Here is a 20,776-nt window from a genome sequence, read left to right as displayed (position 1 = left end):
GTCAATTGCTCACGAAGCATCAAGTCGCGGTGGCCGAATCTACTCAGTCCAACAATGGAATGGTACTTGCAGTGCATGTTTCGAACCATATCTGCCGATAGACAAATATGCTGGGGACGAGCTCACGTCGTGGTTTGGGCAGCATCTATCCTTCCTCGAGCACACCAGTCACAGCGAATTGGCAACGCTCCCTGAACGAGGCATTGCACGATTGGCCTGGCCGGCTGGGTAGTAGGACAATGAGATGGCAGGATTCTATTCCGTGTCGACCTGGTTGTTGGAAGACGACAGCATTGTGCCCGGGGCGGAAGCGACTGAGGGTTGGTCGGGGCGTGATCCATTATTGATGTGTACGCGATTGGCTGTCAAGAGCGGATTCTGCAAGCGCCATGTTTGCATTGAGAAGGCCGTCGTTTGCGGCAGGTGCGTGACCCTTGCTTTCCATGGAGCAAATATTGCCCTTTCCTGAAGGAGGGAATGAGTACTTCGCGTCAGTCAGCGATAGAGTCGCCCAAACAACGAGGCGCTCGGCGGTCTGGCATAGGTTGACAAGCTCTGTGCAGTGTGCAGGCGTGAGAAAGCTCGTGCAGCAAAGAGAGCACCCCGCCAATTGTCGGGCGATGCTGTACTTCTGGACGAGAAGCTGGCCTGGCCTGCGCGTGTTTGCACACCCAAGCCACTGCCCTCAGTGCCCTGTGCTTTCCTCACGTCCTGTCCTTGGCGCATGTCTGCGGCATGAACGCAAGCGCTCCTGCGTCACATCGCTCTGGTAGTCTGGTTGTGGGGTCTGACTAACTTTGATCCTGGCCGGGACAAGAAACACGTCTGGCTTGTGATGAGGCCGCCATCACATCTTCGACATGGTCTTGCGGCTGCATCTCAGGGGGAGAGGGTTCCTTTCACCATCAGAGGCAGCATGGCAGTGGATGAGAGGCAGCAGTGGTCATGTAGCACCATTGGCGGCAAGGCTGCTGGGTCCCGAAATAATGCGGCATGGCATGGCTCGCTGCCCGGCTGCTGCTCTGTTTGCACAAGCACAAGCACGGCACGAAAAGCTGTCTCACGAATGTCTCGCATCATCGCAGGCGAATCAACTGCTTGCGCGCGCGGCGCCATCGTATCGCTTTCAATGAAGGAATTTCGGCGGTGACTTACCGCTCATATGGAAATGTACGGTGAACTGACTCGCGCCCATCTCAGACGCCGTTCCACGCGTCGCATCGCAACGCAGAGCATACCGCTCTTTGGGGTTGAGTGGTCAAATTGACAAGACGTCATCCCAGCAGAGCCGCGGCGCTGAGACTATCGGCCAGCATCAAAAGCGAGTCGGCGACCAGTCCACAGGACGAGAGTCAAATATGTGCTCTTACGGGACAGATGGCGAATCGAGAGAGAGAAGGGGTGTTTTAAGTGCAATGACAGCATTGTTCTCGGGTCTTGGGCACACGCACAGGATGACAGGAGCATGCCTTTCCTTCATCATGCCGCCTCCATGCCTTGCTACAGCCTCTCCCGGCCCCATCATGACGGAGTGTGAAGGTTCAGCGGCCGGCAAGGACCGCGCATCGCCCACGCTAGGTTTCCGTTGTTGTGCTCTGCCCGCCGACCTCACCAGACTCACCACATGGCTATCCCGTGATCGGAGCTGCGTGTGGACAGGCCTTTTTCAGTGCTGCTGCTGCTGCCACTGCGAAACCCAGCACCATCCACCAGCCGAGGTCACGCGCGAATCTGAAACCCAGCCTCGTGTGCACCAGATCTCTCGTACCGTGGGGCCACACGCTGCTGCCTCTCGACTCCTCGAGCAGCCTCATGATCATGCCATGAGATGGGGAGTGATCGCTTCGCGTCGCTTCGGCACCTCCGCCCAAGGCCCTCCGAGCTATACGGCGTCGCGTCCAGTGTGTTGCGATGCGATGCGTGTTGCGATGCCATGCGTGCCGGAGGAGTGCCGTACGGCGAGCAAACCGAGCCTGCCGAGTGAATAATAATGCACTGCACGCAGCACGGAAATGCTAATGCACCCAGCCGCCGCTGGCTTACCAGGACCTGTCACTCTGCGCTCTACTGCATCTATACCCGACCGATTGTTAGGCTGCACTGCGCGCTGGGCACCCACTGACATCCGCCCGCACCTTTCTGCTTCGCGTGCCCTGCTGCTTCTTCGCTCCGTTCCGTGACGTTCTCCCCCCCCCCCCCCCCCCAGCACAATTGGACACCTTAGGCTTTCCTCACAGCTCGGGCATATCTTAAGCAAGCTTGTCCCTGCTGCCTCGCCACTCCTTAATGCCTTTCGAGCATTGATTGTCGCTCGACACCTGCCTACTTTCTCTCTCCCACCAAGCCATCTCGTCGATCCCCGGCGCCTCTCTACTCGTCCTTCTTGGCCGGAGCAGAGTCAGTCACGTTGGCATAGCGTGCACCGCCAGCCTCCACGCGTGACGTGCGCCGTCGCCGGAAGCGCCCGTCCTCACCGCTTCTTGCATTCAAATGGCATCCAGATTTGGCTACCATCTGCCACAATCAGACTCTGCGCTTGACAACAAACAGCCAGCGTTTCTCGACGAGGACGACTCAGCGGTGCTGGATCCCTCCATTCTGGACGCTGACATCATGCAGAGTCCCAATACTTCTGCCTTCCGGAAGGACTCTTTCGCCGCAAGCAACGGCGTGTTGTCACCTGCAGACTCACAGGCATGGGATCACCCATATAACGCTGGCTTAGCGGTTGAGCCCGCTTCAGCAGGCGCGTCAAATCCATTCCATCACGACGAAGGTACCGTCTACATGCGTCCCCAAAGCAGTCAGCACCCGCAGGCGTTTGCCCAGCACGCTCCCCCGTCGTGGCCTTTCGAACATGGCTCTGGCGACTGCACGCCTACGACGGGGCCGGAATTTATGCCTCCACCGGCACATTTTGACGCGAATCCTCACTATGTTCATCAGCGCGCCGACAGCGCACACGGCAGCTTCAGTCATCCGCAGCCACACCCACACCACTTTCCCGGCCCACATCCAGAGAACTTCATTCCAGCGCCCCAAGTGCAGACGCCAATGTCACCTCACTCGCATCAAGACTGGATGGGCATGGCTCAGCAGGAAATGGAGGGTCGACCTCCGCATAAGCGAATGAGACCTGGCAGTCCTCCGCGCACCATCATTGACTTCCAGAGGAGAGACGGCATCCGAAAGAAGAATGGGCGCATCGACATTCCACAGGAGCGCAACATTCAGACCATTGATGACCTGATCGAGAAGACGACGGATGAAGAGCTTCTGAAGGAACTCAAGCAACAGAAGCGCCTGCTTCGGAATCGTGAAGCTGCGTACGTACTGACTCGTGCATCATGACCCTTGCATGCACTGACCACATGATATAGACTAGCCTCCCGACAACGAAAGAAGAAGCATACCGAAGATCTCGAATCCAAGGAAAAGAACTACACCAACCAAATTGCTGTGCTTGAAGCACAAATCAACGAGCTCACCCGCGAGCGCGAAGCACGAGAGCGTGATCGGCAGCTCGCGCACCAACGGCTACAGGAAGCTCAACGTATCATCAACACCATGGATGATGAGAAGAGAGATCTGGTCATGAGACACAATGAAGAGGCCTCTCAGCTTCGGAGAAAGGTACAAATTCTCACGGATCAGCTCGAGGCTGGACCTGCGCCGGCCATGTCGGCCGCACCCAGCAGTACTGGCTTCACTGACTTCAATGCCGAGATGGAAGCACTGAACATGGGACCTCACGACTGGGACAATTTCATCTTCGTCAACGATTTGCAGAACGATCCACAAGATGACTTCTCTTTTGAGCCCAAGCCGGAGCCAGTCAAACCAACGCCAGAACTCAACAAGAAATCCTCATCATCTACTGTGACCCAAGCATCCATCAAGCGGAACAATGAGCATACAAACGAGCAGCCCATCGCATCAGGTCTGCTGTTCATGCTTCTACTTTGCGGAGCGTTCGTAGCATCGAAGCCTGCGAGTTCGCAGCCGCCAGATCTTCCAAAGATGCCGGAAGACGTTCGTGCCGCTGCTCCTGCTGTGCTGAATAATTTGCTCGCCGAGGCCGGATCGTCTACCGGCCACGATTTCAATCATCCGGCCGCAAGAATGGGCCAAGAGCCTATGCCCTCCGGACTTCCGTACAGCAATCATATCAAACCTGGTCGAATGGATCGCATGCATCGGACAATTACGTCTCCCACGAAGCAGCAGGAGATCGACCAAGCCTTTTCCTTGACGCCTGCGCAGTATGCATCGATGACGAACATGGATTACCCAGCTTACAACCAGCAATCCGGGAACGAGCCCGCGCCACCTCAAAGACGCAATCTGGCGGAAGCTTTAGCAAACCTTGAAAACAGCCAAACACGGAACTCGAAAGCAGAAGTGTATACACGAAGTCTGTTATGGGACCAAATTCCCGCTGACGTCGTTCGGCAATTCAAGGAAATTGTCCGGGATCACAACGAACTTGAGACACGACAACAACAAGAACAACAGAGACGACGACCAAGTACCAAACTTGAACAATGATTGTGTGGTACGAAATGAATGAATGCATGCATGCAATGAATGACACTACTAGACGAATTCTCTCACGATCATGACCTCAAGACGATCACGAACAAGGGATCACTTCTTCTCCTCTGTACACGACAGAAGACGACTCTGGCCAAGCCGCCAGGCCGAATTTTCGGGTTCACCATGTTTGAACATATATCTTTTTTTGACTAGGTACTCATGAGATGATGGATTGGGATGGGATGGATGAAAATGTTTACGAAGGTTTATGCAGTGATGGCTGTTTGAGATATGACCGAACGAAAGGAAGGAAATGAACGAACGAACGAACGAACGACTTGCATTCTGGCGATACCCCCTCGAAATCTTCAATCTGCGACTTCGGAAAGACTGACTGGCTCAAATCACAAACTCTTTTTTTTCTTCTTCTATTTTTCTTCATCAGTCATGCTGCACTGCACGATTTGTACGGATTCCGACGGGGTCATGCATTGCGATGCGACACACGACGGGAGCTCGGCGTCTGGTGGACAGCCTTGAGCACTGGGGAGGGGAAGCAAGGCAAGCAGGCAAGCAGGCAAATTTGCAAGTATGGCATCATGATCCCATGTGTTTGAGACATATACGAGATTCCCCATGTGTCTCAGATTCTGGTATGTCCTGTATGTACGAGGCTACAAACTGTCCGTCTGGAGGTGGGTAGATGGTGTAATCACGGCATTGTGATGCCTCGGAAAAAAAGAAATCTTTTTACCAAGCTTTCCGCCTTTTCCAACTTTTTGGTCAAATTTCTTGTAAACTTTCTCATCTTTTTACTTCGCGTTAACGCGCGGTCATTCTGCATGAATGGTGCGGTGCAGTGCAGCGCAGTGCAGTGATGCCCACTTTCCTGCGCGCAGGCGTGTGAAAGCATCATCATCATCCACAAATAATAGATGGAAGGAAGCAACCAGGCGCGATTGTTTCTTCGTGTGGCTGATTGTGATTGCAGGCGCCGGGATGCCCTTATTTGGGATTATACTTCTCTTTCCAAATCCTGAGGGACAACACAACAGGTCAGCAGTGTGATCTTCGCAAAGTTCGCAAATACTGATGATGCCTCGATTGCCGAGGGTTGGACTTATCACTCTGCAGCGAATGACCGGCAGTTCGCTCCGCCAGCTATAGCTTGTTGCTTGCAGCAGAGCGAAAGCAGGTACGCCATGCGTGAGAAAGCTGGCCGAACATATCGCCGGGTGGCCCAATCTTGCATGGAGTGTGTGTGCAGCAGTTGACCATTGGATATTTAGGTTGTACTTGTTGTACGGAGGAGTACTCACCAACTGTTTCCGACACTTTTGCTTCCTTTTTCTTCCGCGAGACGTAGGTACTGTGCCGCTTTGAACTAGAGGAAAATCTCGTTAGCGTTTTGGGTTCTCCTCTTTTTCCGTTGCCGTAGCCGTTTCCGTCTCCGTTTTTCTCCTTCTCCGGACTTATTATCAGATGCTGCATCTGGTTTCTGCATGTGGGACGGTACGGTATCCGGACGGCGGACATGCGTCTGACGTGCATGCATGAGTGCATGTGTGTGCTTGCTGATGCCCAACATTCGAGGCGCATCGTTCTCTCAAACGGCCCTGCAAGTCGTGCAGCTTGCCCACTCTCCTGCTTCTTTCTCTCTACTGCCTGCTGCGCTCTGCTCTTACGCCCACTCTGATGGCGCAGCCAGCCCGCCGCGCGGAAGAAGCGGTACGGCTCTGCTTCTTCTTTTCGCACTTCTCGCATGGGCGTGGCGCTACATGCAGCAGAAGAGAGTCTGTCGGGCGCTCACGTGGAATAGATTGCGAGACATGTTTGGCCGGATTTGACGTATGCACCAGACCACCAGAGCAGCCAAAAAGGAAACGAGTACGTACCTTGTTTTTCTCGCCCCCAAATCCCTCTTGGTAACACCACGCGGCCTCATCCATTGCATCCGTGTCGCCCAGATTGGCCGCCGTTTCGTAGTATTGTCTGGCGGCTACCGCGTCCTTCTTTATACCCCAGCCGTGCCTGAAACAGTTCGCTAGCTCGAAAATTGCCAGTACGAGCTCGCCTTTGGCTGCACCGCCTTTCTTCATGCCCGAGGCGAGGGCCTGTTCTTCTATGTTGGCGGAATTTGAGGCTGCAAGTTGCAGGTAGTGAATAGCTTTTTCAGGCTCGACTGGTATTCCCCAACCATGGCGCAGGGCGAGCCCGTAGAGCACTTGAGCAAGGGCATTGTTTGCGCCTTTTGGGTTGGCAAGAGCTCCGAACATTGCTGTTGACCTCGCAAGATCCCCTGCTTCATGGAGCCGTATTGCCTCTTGAATATTGACATCGCCTGTCTTGTCCGAAATGCTTGGACTCCGGCTCCTAGTCCGCCCTTGGGTTTTCTCACTCTGTATGTGGTCGTCTTTCAGTGGACTGTTCATGGCCAGTATCGTAGCTCGCTTCTCCCATTTTGCTTCACGCTGTTCGTTGACCTCCTTCTCTTCGTCGGGATCAGTGTTGGCTCTCGATCGCGCAGCAACTGCTTCGGGCGCTTCGGGAAGATCTTCTGGCAGGTTTGTGCTCGACTCGCCTGAGGCTGAACGCGATCTATTGCGATGCAGATGTAGACGAGCTGACAACCTGCGCTCTCCTTTGGTTCTCACTGGAAGCTGCTGGCTTGATTCATCTGCTGCAGCAGGTAGAGCCGTTGGATCTTTGGTATATGAGCCATTCGAGGAGTTGCGAAAGCCCAACGTGCGTCGTTTCTCTTTCACCGGTGTAGTCTTCTCAGGCTGTTGCTGATCTTCGGGATGCGAAGGAGGCTCTATGATCTCCTGAGCATTGGTCGTAGTTCTGAGGAACTTGAACTCAGGCACTTCAGTGCTCGGTCTTTGCTCCTGCTGTGATTCCTCGGCGATCTTCTCTTTCTTCTTCAACAAGTCCCTCAACCCAGGCATCGTTGCGAGTCGTAGATGTCGAGGCGTGGGATCGGAGCAGCAATGTCGTGTTATGCGATTGAGAGGAGGGAAAAGAACAAAGAGAATCAATTCGGCCTACCAGACATATTTTGCATTCTATAGATGCGCCGATCATTGCAGCCATTCGTGAATAAGAGGCGGTTGCCCTCGCCGTCACGAAGCTGGCTGTGCTCAGCCGATCACCGCAGCCGCAGAGGTGCGCGCGGCTGTACGCGCTCATTATAGAACACATGGCATTGACTGCTTTTCAGAACGCATATTACTATTATCTTACAACACGTTGATGCATATTTGTGAAAGCGAGAGAACAGGAAATTCAAGGCCTCAAATGACAATAAGTCTTTGCATTTCTTCTGTCTTGATCTTTTCTTCTCGAATAATGGCACCTAATGTGCGTACTGATGGATGTCTTGCTACTTCATGCTGATATGGATCTCAGCCCCATTAGACGGTAATGCACGCCTGCGCTCGAGGCGTAAATTCACGCAAATGCGACATAATCGCGTTGCTGAGAGAGCTCGTGACTGCCGTCATCTAAGCCCATCATGATGTCCACGGAGCTTTCCGATTCACTGTCCATGGCATCTCTGCTGGCCTCCACAGTCTCTTCTTCATCGCTGGAAATGTCAGATTCTTCAGGTGAGCTAGTCTTTGCTTGCCGCTGAGCAGCTTTGCGAAGAGTGCCGGCACGATCAATATGTGGCAATGGGCATTTACCCTTTTTGATGTTCGCGCAATGGCCAGCGTTGGCGTAGTCAGGGCATTCGAAAACGTGTCGATCGCCGCACGATACGCCCTTGGAGCAAAAGCCAAGAGTTGCAAAGGGACGGCAGACTGGTGCATCGAAAGAGACATTAACATGGGGGTAGAGGCATGCAGTCTTTGTGCAGTTGCCTCGCAGGAAGTGAGTGCATGCTGGCACTCGTTCGTAGCTTGGCTCGTGAGAGAGGTCGCAGTTGACGCCTGCCGGACAACTCTTGTACAAGAAGTCCTTGCAAATGGCGACCTTTTCGGGGTCGTGCGCAAATCTGCACGACGGTCCATATGGGCATTTACCTATAAATCGTGTCAGTATTCGAGGGGATTTCTTACCGGCGTGCCTGATGCGAGTGCGAGTCCAGTCGATTTTCGCATGTGCGCAGCCGATGGAGGAATGCTGGGTGTAATAGGTACCGTGTTTCGTGAAGTTCTCGCACTGCGCTTTCGGCTTCGTATTATCGGTCCTAGTTTGACGGGAGAGTGAGTTTCGATGCTCTGTCTGCACAGTTATCCGGTCGAAATACCTCTTCCCGTGGATGGCTGCGCGCACGAGGTTGCCTCTCTTGGTTCGGAAAAAATCGACTCCCGCTACCTGGTATTTTTTGGGCGTCTTCTTCTCGGCCGTGGCCGGATCTGTTCTGCTTAGTCCTGAATGTCTTCCGCTCTGCGGTGCATCCTTACCGAATATACGATTGAGTTTGCTGCCATCTTCCTGCATCTCGAATGTGATACCATCAATATCGAGAACGCGTGGCTGCTTCACCACCGGTGGTGGCGTCGGCACGTTTTGAGCAGCTCGCTCTTGCTCTTTCGCGGCGCGATACTTCTCGAACCGCTCTAGCTTCTGCTTGCGCTCCCTGTCAAACGTCTGCTGGGTCATGAGCTGATTGTTGTGTCCGCCTCGAGTACTTATAAGGCCATTTTGTGGAGTGATTGCTCCAGCAGTTGCTGCTTCATCTTCCGGCGTCGACGTGGTATCCCGCGTCCCTCCAAGAACCAAAGAACGGTTCTTGTGAACACCAGCGAAACCAGATCGGCCGCCGCGACCATATCGCGACCAGTGGGTCGTGCCACGCGGACGGTGTGATGGACGTGGAAAGGAAGTATGCGGTGTCGCTTGGTGCTTCTGTTTGTGTCGGTTGATCTGGCTGGCCACGGCGGCAATCTTGGCCTGTAATTCGGATTCGTCGGTCATACTGTGCTGTTAGTATCTGCTGAGAGAAGCTGCTGCTGTTGACGTTGACTGCAAGGAGTCTTTGACACGTTGCGAGTCGAAATGAAGAAGCAACAACCTAAAACCTAGTTGTGCTCGAAGCCCTGCTGACTCATGCTCATTGAAGCACGTGTCAACCACCAACCAGATATTCACTTCTTTTGCTTCGTTTGTTCACTTCCTTTGTTCCGATTTGATTCGACTGTCTTCCAAGTCGCATCGTAATACCGATAATCCTGCCGTGGTGCGCCATTAAGCGCCATGAGGGCAGTGCAGTATGCTCTCGGCCGATTTAAATTGATGTCGCATTGAAATATGCGTAGAGCCTATGCTTCTGCTCCGAGCACTCGGAGAGCGCGGCGCATGTAAGATATGAGAGATCAATTGATCATTTAATAGATGAATACGTAGAGATCCTTCACGATGTTCGAGGATTCCTCGACACCATGAAGGCATGCAGATTCTATAGCGCACTACTTGCATCCTTACTTCATCGGAGATACCTACGAGAAGATTGGCCTCCGCCTTAATCTCACCACGACCTTAACCTCGAATGCCCAGCCAGGACAGAATATTTCGGCTGTGTTGGATCCTGGACAGTTCGTCAAGATCCCACATTGCTCACCAAGCGCGTGTATTATGCAGCCATACACATTTAGTGTAGCGGGAGTGTACAAAGATCTGGCGGAGAAGTTTGGGACCACAGTGAGGCTAATACGAGGAATCAGTGCGGACTTCGGCTGACTCAAAACAGGTTGGACAGATCATGATGCTGTTGCCGACTTACAACTACAGTACATCGATCGTGATCGGAGCGACATACCCTGGAATTTCCATTCCGATTAATTGCACCGCGCTATCGAGCAACTTCACCGTGACTGACTAGCCTTTTGCATGAGTTGAGAGACTAATCCGCCATAGCTCCCCAATGCGCATTGATTCCAGCGGAGTCTTGCAGATGAGCACTCAGAGAACCGGGTCATAGATTGCGAAGACATGCAGACCGACTCGTTCTGTGCTACTTTCTCGCTTGGTTGATGTTTCGGACGGGGAAGCCGCGTGTACTGGCAGCGCGTCAAGCATGCTGATAGTCACCATGCTGATGACGAGGTGCTTTAGTCCAGATCATCGACCAGACGCAGAGTGTCAACGAACTTTCGGCGGGAGCTCATCGGCTGTGGCAGCGTTAGATCTGCCTCTCAGATCGCGAACCATGTGCGACGCAGGGACGGCACCATAACTGACTCAATAATCTGTCCATTTTGCCAAATTTTTCTTTCAAATGCCCTCCATGTCGTCTCTCGCCCAAAGCTTTACCGTGCGGTCGCGGCCACACGAAGCGATGAATTTTGCATCCGTTGTGACATCGACTGAAAGAACAGTACCATCGTGGCCAGTCAGAGACTTGCACAGCGCCCAGTCGTCCGCCGAGAAAATGTTCACAGCCTTGTCGAAGCCACTGCTGACCAGGAATGTCCCAGCCTTCTTGGGCTGCACCTGTGATGTACTGTCGTCGTTACTATCTCCGTTGGTCATAGCCGTATCTGCTTGCAATTGATGGCCAGAGAGCGGACCATCAGTGCCTTTGTACCACCTCAAGTCAGACACTCCTCCAACGTGAGCGCCGATACTTGCAGTCTCGCGTACAGCGCGCATATCCCAGCATTTTGCAAAACCATCGGCACTTCCGGTCATTATTCGATACCCATCACAACTCCAGTCCATGGCATGGATGGGCCCGACGTGACCTTCGAGAATCATAGCAGTCCGGCCAGTTCGCATGTCCCAGATGCGACCTATGGAATCGAGACCAGCTGAAGCGACAAGACTGCCATCTTCGTTGAAGGAGACCGTATAGACTTCTTTGCTATGACCTTCCTGAAGCAACAGCTCTGTCGTGGTCGCCACATCCCACAATCGCCATGTTGTGTCGTAGCTTGCGCTTGCGAGATATTTTCCTGAGGGATGGAAATCAATCCGGCAGATTCGGGCGCTGTGGCCGCCTAGCGTTGATATTGGCGTGTCTTGCGAGAGTGACCATAGATGAATTTCGTTGTCGGCAGCGGATGTAGCGAGGTTCAGACTATCGGGAGACACTGTAGAGCCAGATAATGTTGCTCCTGGAAACCACGAGATGCCTCCAACCATTCCCGTGTGTCCACGTAGTACCATTTTGGATTCCAGATTGGGCACGTCAAGCAGTTTCACACTGCCTCCCCAATCTCCAGAGGCCACCACCTCGCCATTCGGTGCAAAGCGAACGATACTAACAGGCCTCTCACTCGCAATCTGACTGCCAAAGAGCTCGACGCCTCCTAGCTTTTCTTTGATCGCTTTCCGATGCTTGACATGCGACTGGACCGGGATCTTGCTTTCCTGCTTCTGATATGCGAGTCGCTTCGTGGCTCTGGGCAGCGAGTATTTTGCGAGGTCTCTTCTGGCGACGAGCAGGGACTGGCTGCCTTCAATGTAGAATTCTCCTTCTTCGTCGCCCTCACCATCCTCATCGGCATCTGCCATCGATTCATCTTCGTCCGCAGCGCCGCCTTCCTGCTCACCCAACAGCAATTCTCGTAATCGGTCACGACGATCTTCTTTACGCTCGCCGAACAGAGTAATGGGTTCACCTCGTGATCGAAGCTCCTGCCGCACGCGGGCATCGTCGGTGGGTACTGCTAATGCATTCGCTCTGCGTTTTCGGGCAAATTCACCTAACACGGTCGATGCATGTTGCGACTGGCCAGTATTCGGGTCGCGGATCTGGTAGTTGGTATCTGTTAGGAGACTGGCGAGATCGAGCGTTGCCTCCTGCGTGCTGCCATCAGTCAATCGTCCCCTCGTATGTGGTGGTGTCGGCGGCGACGCTCGTTCTGGCAATGCACGTGTGAATATCGCCGCGAAGCTTTGAGTAGGACTCTACTGGAGACGGTGCTTACCTCTTCTTCCACATATGCTTGTCGCGACGGATGTATGGACATATTGCCTACTACTGCTCAGCCAGTCCAGAAAGACTGCCTAATACGATGTGTAGAGTGAGGTCGCATGTGGTGGTTGTCAATAGATTTAGAATTTGAGCCTCAAAAGCTTCTCGAGTCGTGAGCCCAATTCTCCTCCGTCATCCGATAACCCTTCTCTTGACACCGCACTTAGGTCCCTTGCCGTCCTCATATTGTCCTCACTGAAATCTCTTGTGCTTTCGATATAACATGTTCTAGCCATGCTGCTTACTGGAGTCGTCGTCGCCTACATCCTCTCCCTCGAGCTATGTCAGCCTGCCTCCCTCTGCTCGTCAAGCGGAGCACCATAAGTCTGACTTCTAAAGCCTCTCGCTTGCCCAACCAGTCTATGCCGCTGTCGCGAACGCGGCCGTACTCGACGCCTTCGAATGCCCCAGAAGCTGGCTCTTTCACGTATCGTATTGCTGCAGCTTCCTCGCCAAAGCGTGCACCTCCCAGACCTCCAAAACCTGGACAGGATTACTGGAACTATGCCTCAACCCACGAGAATCCCTCACCACCCTATCTGAGATCCACGAAGAAAGATTCCGGGGAAGATGCCTTCTTCGCCACTACTATCGGTGGGAGCCAGCATCACGTAGCATTTGGAGTGGCAGATGGAGTCGGCGGATGGCAGGATCAAGGTGTAGACCCGTCAGAGTACAGCCAGGCCTTGTGCGGTCTGATGGCTGGCACGGCAAATATCTATGAAGACATTGAAGGTGGTGCACCTTGCAAACCTCAACCGCTCCTCCAAACGGCCTACGATGCAGTAATGGCAAATCCACGCATCGCAGCTGGCGGGTGCACTGCCAGTCTCGGTGTTGCTGACAAGACAGGAAACATTGAGACGGCGAAGTAGGTAGCTCCCTAGCTTTTCATCAGAACGCCTATTGACATTGACGCAGCCTTGGAGATTCTGGTTATCTGATCTTCGCTCCTGGAAAAGTAGCCCATCGATCAGTGAGCCAGACTCACGCTTTCAATACACCCTACCAGATGTCAAAGGTCCCATCAAAGATGCAAGCTCAATATGCCATTTTTGGGGGCGCTACGTACTTCAGCGAAACTCCTGAAGATGCTGATGTCTCCCATCACCAATTAAAGCATGGCGACATCGTGCTCTTTGCCACAGATGGTGTTTGGGACAATCTATCCGCACAAGATACTCTGCGAATCGTACAACGGATCATGGAGGAAGGCGGCTACTGGTCTCAATCTCATGATTCTCCTGGAGCTGAAACCAAAGTCAATGGCACGCTCATTCGCGCAATGCCACGGAAAATCGAGGGAAGCATTGAAGAGTCTTTCCTGCCCGGCCAAATAGCATCGGCTGTGATGCGAGAAGCCAAAATTGCGGGACTGGATCGACGACGTGATGGACCCTTTGCAAAAGAAGTGAAGCAACACTACCCGCAAGAGGGATGGGAGGGTGGCAAACCCGATGACATTGCCGTCGTTGTTTGCATTGCTGTCCATGAGGACGGCAGCTTTATGAATGAAGAACGACCAATCAAGGCGAAACTTTGATCTGGCGTCACAAAATCAATACAGCTTTCGAGTCACCCTGGGTGAAGCACCGAATGGGAGTGGGCGAAGACCATTGCGATCACCTGTCGAAGGTCGCGACCTGTGGACAAATAATCACCTGCAGGTTGCAGAATCAACGGCATTAGGTACAATTGCCACAGATGATGGCAACTGTGATCTACGAAGCAAGATCTCGAGAATTGACACAGCTTCTTCAGTCACACAGGATGCAGTACCAATGGATTGGCCTTGCATTATGCATGTTGTCGAACACTCTATTCCCAACCAGCTGGTCCGGTGTGGTGCCAAGTTAAATATACGATGCCAAAGGCATGGATCCCATGAAGGCGACCAAGCGCTGTCAATCTATATCGACCGCTTTCGAACGAGTATGCTCACAAGGATCTGTGGCTTACAGGACTCGAGTTGTCGGTGTAACGTCTGTCCAAAGACCACTTCCGCAACGGACATGGCAGATAATGAATGGAGATGCGGGCCCAAGCGGGGCCATGATCGACGTTAGCGAGCAGTCATGTGGCCACCACCGCATTTATCAAGGTAGTGGGAAATGATATGAAACATGTCGTGGTGCCGTGGAATACTCGCCGTCCCGAAATTCCGTTGTGATCTACGGTCTCGTTGGAGAGCACGCCTCATACTTTTAGCGACCATTTCCGCATGCGGGCGGCCGCAATTTCAATGAGATAAATTCAAAAGAGTCTTGACCACGAAGGAGACAGAGACAGGAATCCGCGATATGCTTCTGAATTTGCTGCTTCTCGCAGCGTCGGTAGCACATGCTTTCGACTGTTCGAGCCAAGCTATACAAGAGTTCCTACCATCTAACGTATCTATCAAGTCTGCCGTCTGGGTGCCTGAGAACGGTATTTTCAATGTACCACCATCGAACGTCGCCTACCCAGAATCTCCCACCGGACTACGTGCTCTCTGCGCGATCGAGGTTCACGCTACATCAAGTTCGAATTCATCTTTCAACTTCGGTCTTTTCCTGCCCAATGGCTGGAATCAGAGGTTTCTAGCCGTAGGCAATGGCGGGTTTGCAGGGGGTATCAATTGGCTCGACATGGGTGCTGGAGTCGGTTACGGCTTTGCTACAATGTCGACAAATACTGGACACAACAGCACCGCGCCCGACGTGACTTGGTCATTGAACGCCCCGGAATCCAAGATTGATTGGGGTTATCGGGCTATGCATGAATCAGTCGTCCTCTCCAAAAAAATCATAGCAGCATACTACGGCTCGGCAAGCACGTACAACTACTATTCAGGCTGCTCGACTGGAGGACGTCAAGGTCTACGCGACATCCAACTCTATCCAGACGATTTCGACGGTGTCCTCGCAGGCGCACCAGCCTGGTGGACAAGCCATCTCCAAACCTGGACTCTCAAAGTAGCCTTGTACAACCTCCCCAGAACCGCAGAACACCACATCCCAGAATCCCTCTTCCCAATCATCGAAGCCGAAGTTCTCAAACAATGCGATCCTCAAGACGGGGTAAAAGACAACATCATCTCCGACCCCGAAGGTTGCGACTTCTACCCTGAAGCACTCCTCTGCAGCAACACCACAAATTCCTCTAGCTGTCTCACAATCCCACAACTCGACACACTGTCCCACATACAAAGCGACTACGTCGAAACAAACCAGACCTTCGTCTTCCCTCGCCTCTCCCTGGGCAGTGAATCCCAATGGTCTGTCCTCCTAGGCGATAAATCACCGAGCACTTACGGATCACAATATATACAGTACTTCGTCCTCAATGATCCGTCCTGGAATATTTACGATTTCAATTACTCGATCGTGGAACTCGCCGATGCAATTCAACCGGGTAATGCTTCTGCTACAGCATTTGGTGCTTTGAATGCATTTAAATCGAAGGGAGGAAAGGTTTTGCATTATCATGGTTTGGCGGATGGTTATATACCTACTGGATCGAGCGAGGTCTTTTATAAGCAGGTTTTAAGAGCGACTGGGAAAGAGGACTTGGGAGAGTGGTACAGATATTTTGAAGTTCCGGGCATGCAACATTGTAGTGGGACGCAGGCGGGTGTTGATGCTCCTTGGTAAGTTGTATTGCCCTGTCCTGGAGTTTATTTGATTACTCACATCTGCTCCAGGTACTTCGCAGGCGGCAGTCAAGCTGGTAGCCTCTCCACATCTCTTCACAGTGTTCTCGGATTCAGCGATCCGGATCACGATGCGCTTTTGGCATTGATGCGCTGGACCGAGAGTGGAACGGCGCCAGAGCGGCTTGTGGCTACGAAATGGAAGAACGATACGCTGCAGGATTCCGTGCTGAGACAAAGGCCGGTGTGTCCGTACCCGCGGCAAGCGAAGTACGATGGGTGGGGAGATGTGAACAAGGCCGAGTGCTGGAAGTGTGAACTACCATGGGGTGGATCGACAACGCAGTGAGACGCAAGAACTTGGGTGCAAGTGGTCAGCAGGGTGGTCTAGCATGAAGCCGGGTATCTAAACTCCCGAGAGTGTCCACTCCGGTAAGGTAATGCATCTAAAATTTCTGCCTGCCCAATGTAGGTCGCCAATCCAAAGGATGAGTCTCCTCGGTCGCAGTTTCATCCTGCTTCCAGACCTTGATCGTCTTGTCCGCCTCACCAGTAATTAATCGCAGTCCTGTATGGTCAAATGTGCTGGTCATGATTCCAGCCTCTGCATCCAAAGATCCTGGCTGAGCGATGCTGTCCTCGTACTGGAATCGATGACCAGTCTTCCAGTCCCAGAATGCAACACTTCCATTATCACCTCCGCTAAAAAGTACGTTGTCTTCGTTGACAGCAAGAGAATTGATGACGCTGTTGTGGCCCTCGAAGTTCATCATGAAGTCGCCTTTGGGGCAGAGCCACTGCTTGATTTGACCGGGTGATGCTGAGGCAAACGTGAATTCTGTTGGATGAGTGACGAGTGATCGGACGCCCTTCTTGTGATGGGTAAGTGTTCCCATCGTCTTGCCAGCCGCCAGATCATACATTCGAATCGTGCTGTCCAAGCTTCCAGAGATGACTTGTGGATCTGTAGCTTGGGTGACGATGCTTGACACAGTCTGCTTATGACCGCTGAGTACGTGAATGTTCGATCTCGTCCGCATATCCCATACCCTCACTACTCCATCTCTACCTCCAGTGCAAAGTACATCAAGCGTAGGATGTAAGCTAAGTGTGTAGACACCAGATAAGTGGCCGTGGTAGTGACGAATGACCTTGTTCGTTTCGAGATCCCAGCATTTCACCATCTTGTCCTCGCCACAGCTGAACAAGTATGGGTGTCGAGGACTCACAGCCAGGCCTCTCACTGACGAGATGTGCCCAGTAAGTGTAAGCTTAAGAGTGCCTGTCGCAAGATCCCAAATTTTGATAGTCCGGTCACCAGCTCCAGATGCGAACCATTGATTGCCAGGTTCCATAGCCAGAGCTCGAACCCACCCCAAATGGCCTGAAATGACACGGAATAACTTCCACGGTGGGTGCCAATCTGGTTTCTGTTGCCGCACTGTATCTCGTCTGACTAGACTTGTCCCCGGTGTGTTTCGTTGCGGCGTAGGTCCATTTGCATTTGGAGGCGCTTTTGCGCCGTTGTTTCCATCCATCCTCATCAACTCCGTGGACGTGCCGTTCGGCCGCTGTTTCTGTGCCTTCGTTTCTGACGCATCTTCAATCATCTTCGCCATCTGTGGATCACTCGCATCTTCGGTTGTCTTTGGCTTCTTCCGCCTCGCAGCCAGACCCGCCTGTGCGCCTGCCTGCTTCTGAGCCAGAATTGCTGGCAGCTCCTTACAATCCGCATATTCGCCCCGTATTCTCGCAGCCACACTCGCTTTCTGTGCTCTTTCAAACGGTGAGGGCTCACTCGGGGCTGCTGCCGGCTGTGGAGCCTTTTCCAGGGCTGATATTTGTCCAAATTCTGCTGCAAACACTTCGCGCGTCCTCTTTGCTGATCTTCTCACTGCCTCTGCTGCTCGTGCTGTGATTTCTGCTGGTATTTCAGATGCTCCATTGATTGATGCAGCAGGCGCTGCGGCCGCTACCTCGGCCATGACTAAGGTCGCAGCACAGGGGAGTTTCAGTAAAGATCGTAAGTGGTCGTGGTGTTGTATGCGTCAGGCGAATGTCGAGGGAGCGTTTTGCATGTGATCGAAGTTCTGACATTTCCTTTGCGATGGATGCGGCCTGAAGTCGCGGTATGGAGTCATGACTTTTGCATCAGTGTCATTCCCGATCAGTGCACGGTCGGCGTCTTTCCCTATTGGCCAGCGGACATCCATGAGTGAAGAAACAGCGTCTGTTACGGAACAAGGAAGTAACGGTCCAGGGGTTGGCTGACTAATGGGGCGACGGCCTACCTTTGTAATTAGCCTTTCTCCTCTATATAATCATCTTTAATCTCAACTTTATAACAATTAGTAGCTTCGCTCGCACTAAACCCTCGTACTACTAGGAGTTATTCGAGACGCTACTAGGACGAGGCAACTAGATCGGGCTAATCCGACTAAGAGCCTAACCACTTCCCCTTACTACTTCTATACGACCGTGTATACGGAGCAACACATATCTATATAAACCCTATAGACGACGACCGCGCTTTCGCTATATACGCGCGAACTAACCGGATTACTAACGCGGAGGTTAGGTCTTATCTAGTACGCTTTCTATAGGACTTTCAGGCGACAGAGACCTATCCCCCTAAGTGGCTCGACTTACCGGTATACCGACAACCTGTATAGAACTCGTTCCTATAGTTCTATAGAAGAAGGTATAGGCTAAATTTACTATCGGCGACTACTATAGCAAGCAGGTCCGGAAGGCACTTACCCGTAAAGGGGAAGTCACCTTCCAAGCTAAGGGTAGCTGCCTCTAGATCGCTATAGCAGTTACAGCCTCTACGGCAATCGCCTAATACAACTATAATAATAGCGACCTCTGCTATAAGTATACGACCTTCGACTGCGTCGACGGCTTAACCTATAACAGCAACTATACAGGCAACGAGCGTCTAGCCTCCTGCTATAGCGGAACAAGGGGACGCTATCTCGGCGGAAATAATAGCCGCTATTTAGGCGGCAGTTGCCTAGGCACTAGCAGGCTAGGCCTAGGCTCTAGCGGCAGGCAACGGAAACGGGAATAGAACGCCTATCTTTAACGAGGCTAGCAACCTAGACCGAATGCGGGACTAGGAAATTGGTTTCTTCTAACTAGACCTGCTAAAGGGAGAGGACGACCCGACAGTCGTAGGATCCGACACCTTCTTCCGAGATGTTAATATCTTTATTAAACGACTTAAGGATATTGTAGCGTATCGTAGTAACGATCGAGTTAAGTCTAGAATCCTTGTACTGCTACGAGGAACAGCCTTAACCTAGTACACTAATACGCTTAACAACCTAGCGAAATAGGGCCTTCGCTACGCACTAGGTCTAGACTATTAGTTTACGACGCTACGAGAGAACTTCTAGACGCTACTGTCTAAGTCGCTAAACGAGCTAACGCGGCTTAAATATACGTTGTCCGACGTAGGCAACCGACGCAGTATAGATACCTACCTTAGCGAGGTAATACGCTATATACGCAACGCCGGCCTAGTTAATAAGAGCTAGCAGCTAACGTATACATAGAATAGCATCGATATAGAGCTGCGGCGTAGCATTCGGCTACCGAGGGAAGAGGACACTATTATATTATTTAGACAGAGGCTTAAGGAGGAGCAACTAGCGTAGGCTAAACTAGCACGACGACTAAACCGACGCAACACAGCAACTGCTATTACCGGTTCTTTATCGAGACCTTTCCCTACCCGCTTAGCGGGTAAGCAACTATAGCGTAATCGAGACTAGGACTTCCGATCGAGCCGTTAGTAGACGGACCGATAGGAAGGCTCTAGGAAGCCTTAGACTAATAACGTACGTGCCTTATAGCCGCCGCCGCCTCGCCGCGACTAAGGTCGAAGCGACTAACGCTTTCGCAAGCCTTAAGACCGTTAAGAATTAGTAAGCGACAAGTTATAATTAAGAGGCGCTAAGAAGACCTTCGATAAGGCTAAGCCTCCGCCTATAAAGCCTTTCGCTTAGCGTAAGAAGTAGGACTCTTATTAGGTCGACGAGGAGCCGGAATTAGAGGGCGAGGAACAGTAGGATACTAACTACGTCGACTCTAACGAGTATTTATCCGATAAAGGAGGCGACGACGATGCTAATGCTAACGCTAACGCGGTAGATGTTCTTAACGTAGGACATCTAAGCCTAGTATATAACAAGTATACCTATATAGTGTGCCGCTAGGAGTTTAAGACTTCTAACCGCCTATATTCGCATCTTAGAACGGAGCACCGCAAAGGACGAGGACAAAAATCCTAGCGGCTACTAGATCCGACAAGCAAACGGGCATAACTGCTAGATACGCAACTGTGTTAGCTTAGATAAACAATATAGTAACAGAAATATGCCTAGATAGCGGTAACCTAATTACTCTTATAAATCGAATATTAGCCTAGTAGCGATATCCTAATAGAGTTCCTTTAAAGGCAACGCGCCCCCGGCGGATACGCAAAGTAGGCAACAAGATTACGAGCCTGTCTAACAAGATGCCTATTAATATAGTTTTTAACAACAGGGTTACGATATCGACAAGAGCATACTTAATTAACAGCCTACCGGCTAGCGTACTGTTAGGAACGCGCTTAATAGAAAAGGAGAAGTTAGTCTTGTCTTTTACTAATAAGGAAATGCAATTCCTAAATAGCA

At 52.1% G+C, this 20,776-nt stretch overlaps 7 protein-coding genes across 7 annotated transcripts; 3 read left to right on the top strand and 4 right to left on the bottom strand.

Annotated features, from left to right (window-relative positions):
• Nucleotides 1-2,508: 2,508 nt before the first annotated feature.
• MYCFIDRAFT_115880 (uncharacterized protein) lies at nucleotides 2,509-4,476 on the top strand (the record flags this gene model as incomplete). The annotated part of the gene is made up of 3 exons (XM_007923752.1): nucleotides 2,509-3,340; nucleotides 3,386-3,834; nucleotides 3,913-4,476. Coding segments are annotated over 3 exons (1,845 nt in total), but the record flags the coding sequence as incomplete, so codon positions are not given.
• Nucleotides 4,477-5,541: 1,065 nt separating this feature from the next.
• On the bottom strand, nucleotides 5,542-7,484 carry MYCFIDRAFT_193195 (uncharacterized protein; the record flags this gene model as incomplete). Its single annotated transcript, XM_007923751.1, has 3 exons — nucleotides 5,542-5,572; nucleotides 5,856-5,920; nucleotides 6,432-7,484. 3 exons carry the CDS (start codon nucleotides 7,482-7,484, stop codon nucleotides 5,542-5,544), a joined length of 1,149 nt encoding a protein of 382 aa, XP_007921942.1.
• A 685-nt stretch (nucleotides 7,485-8,169) lies between these two features.
• Nucleotides 8,170-8,517, bottom strand: MYCFIDRAFT_23661 (uncharacterized protein; the record flags this gene model as incomplete). Its single annotated transcript, XM_007921484.1, has 1 exon — nucleotides 8,170-8,517. A coding segment is annotated over one exon (348 nt), but the record flags the coding sequence as incomplete, so codon positions are not given.
• Nucleotides 8,518-10,755: 2,238 nt separating this feature from the next.
• Nucleotides 10,756-12,455, bottom strand: MYCFIDRAFT_25537 (uncharacterized protein; the record flags this gene model as incomplete). Its single annotated transcript, XM_007921514.1, has 2 exons — nucleotides 10,756-12,251; nucleotides 12,398-12,455. The coding sequence occupies 2 exons, from the start codon at nucleotides 12,453-12,455 to the stop codon at nucleotides 10,756-10,758; spliced, it is 1,554 nt and encodes a 517-aa protein (XP_007919705.1).
• Nucleotides 12,456-12,822: 367 nt separating this feature from the next.
• MYCFIDRAFT_149813 (serine/threonine phosphatase) lies at nucleotides 12,823-14,686 on the top strand (the record flags this gene model as incomplete). The annotated part of the gene is made up of 2 exons (XM_007924091.1): nucleotides 12,823-13,331; nucleotides 13,382-14,686. The coding sequence occupies 2 exons, from the start codon at nucleotides 12,823-12,825 to the stop codon at nucleotides 14,001-14,003; spliced, it is 1,131 nt and encodes a 376-aa protein (XP_007922282.1). The 3' UTR covers nucleotides 14,004-14,686.
• Nucleotides 14,687-14,760: 74 nt separating this feature from the next.
• Nucleotides 14,761-16,569, top strand: MYCFIDRAFT_55662 (uncharacterized protein; the record flags this gene model as incomplete). Its single annotated transcript, XM_007921981.1, has 2 exons — nucleotides 14,761-16,088; nucleotides 16,143-16,569. The coding sequence occupies 2 exons, from the start codon at nucleotides 14,761-14,763 to the stop codon at nucleotides 16,438-16,440; spliced, it is 1,626 nt and encodes a 541-aa protein (XP_007920172.1). The 3' UTR covers nucleotides 16,441-16,569.
• On the bottom strand, nucleotides 16,538-18,076 carry MYCFIDRAFT_76573 (uncharacterized protein; the record flags this gene model as incomplete). Its single annotated transcript, XM_007922280.1, has 2 exons — nucleotides 16,538-17,989; nucleotides 18,068-18,076. The coding sequence occupies 2 exons, from the start codon at nucleotides 18,074-18,076 to the stop codon at nucleotides 16,538-16,540; spliced, it is 1,461 nt and encodes a 486-aa protein (XP_007920471.1).
• Nucleotides 18,077-20,776: the final 2,700 nt, after the last annotated feature.

Source organism: Pseudocercospora fijiensis (assembly GCF_000340215.1).
Source record: "Pseudocercospora fijiensis CIRAD86 unplaced genomic scaffold MYCFIscaffold_1, whole genome shotgun sequence".
NCBI lineage: Eukaryota > Fungi > Ascomycota > Dothideomycetes > Mycosphaerellales > Mycosphaerellaceae > Pseudocercospora > Pseudocercospora fijiensis.
Note: the sequence above shows the minus strand (reverse complement) of the source record. Positions and strands in the feature narration are given on the sequence as shown.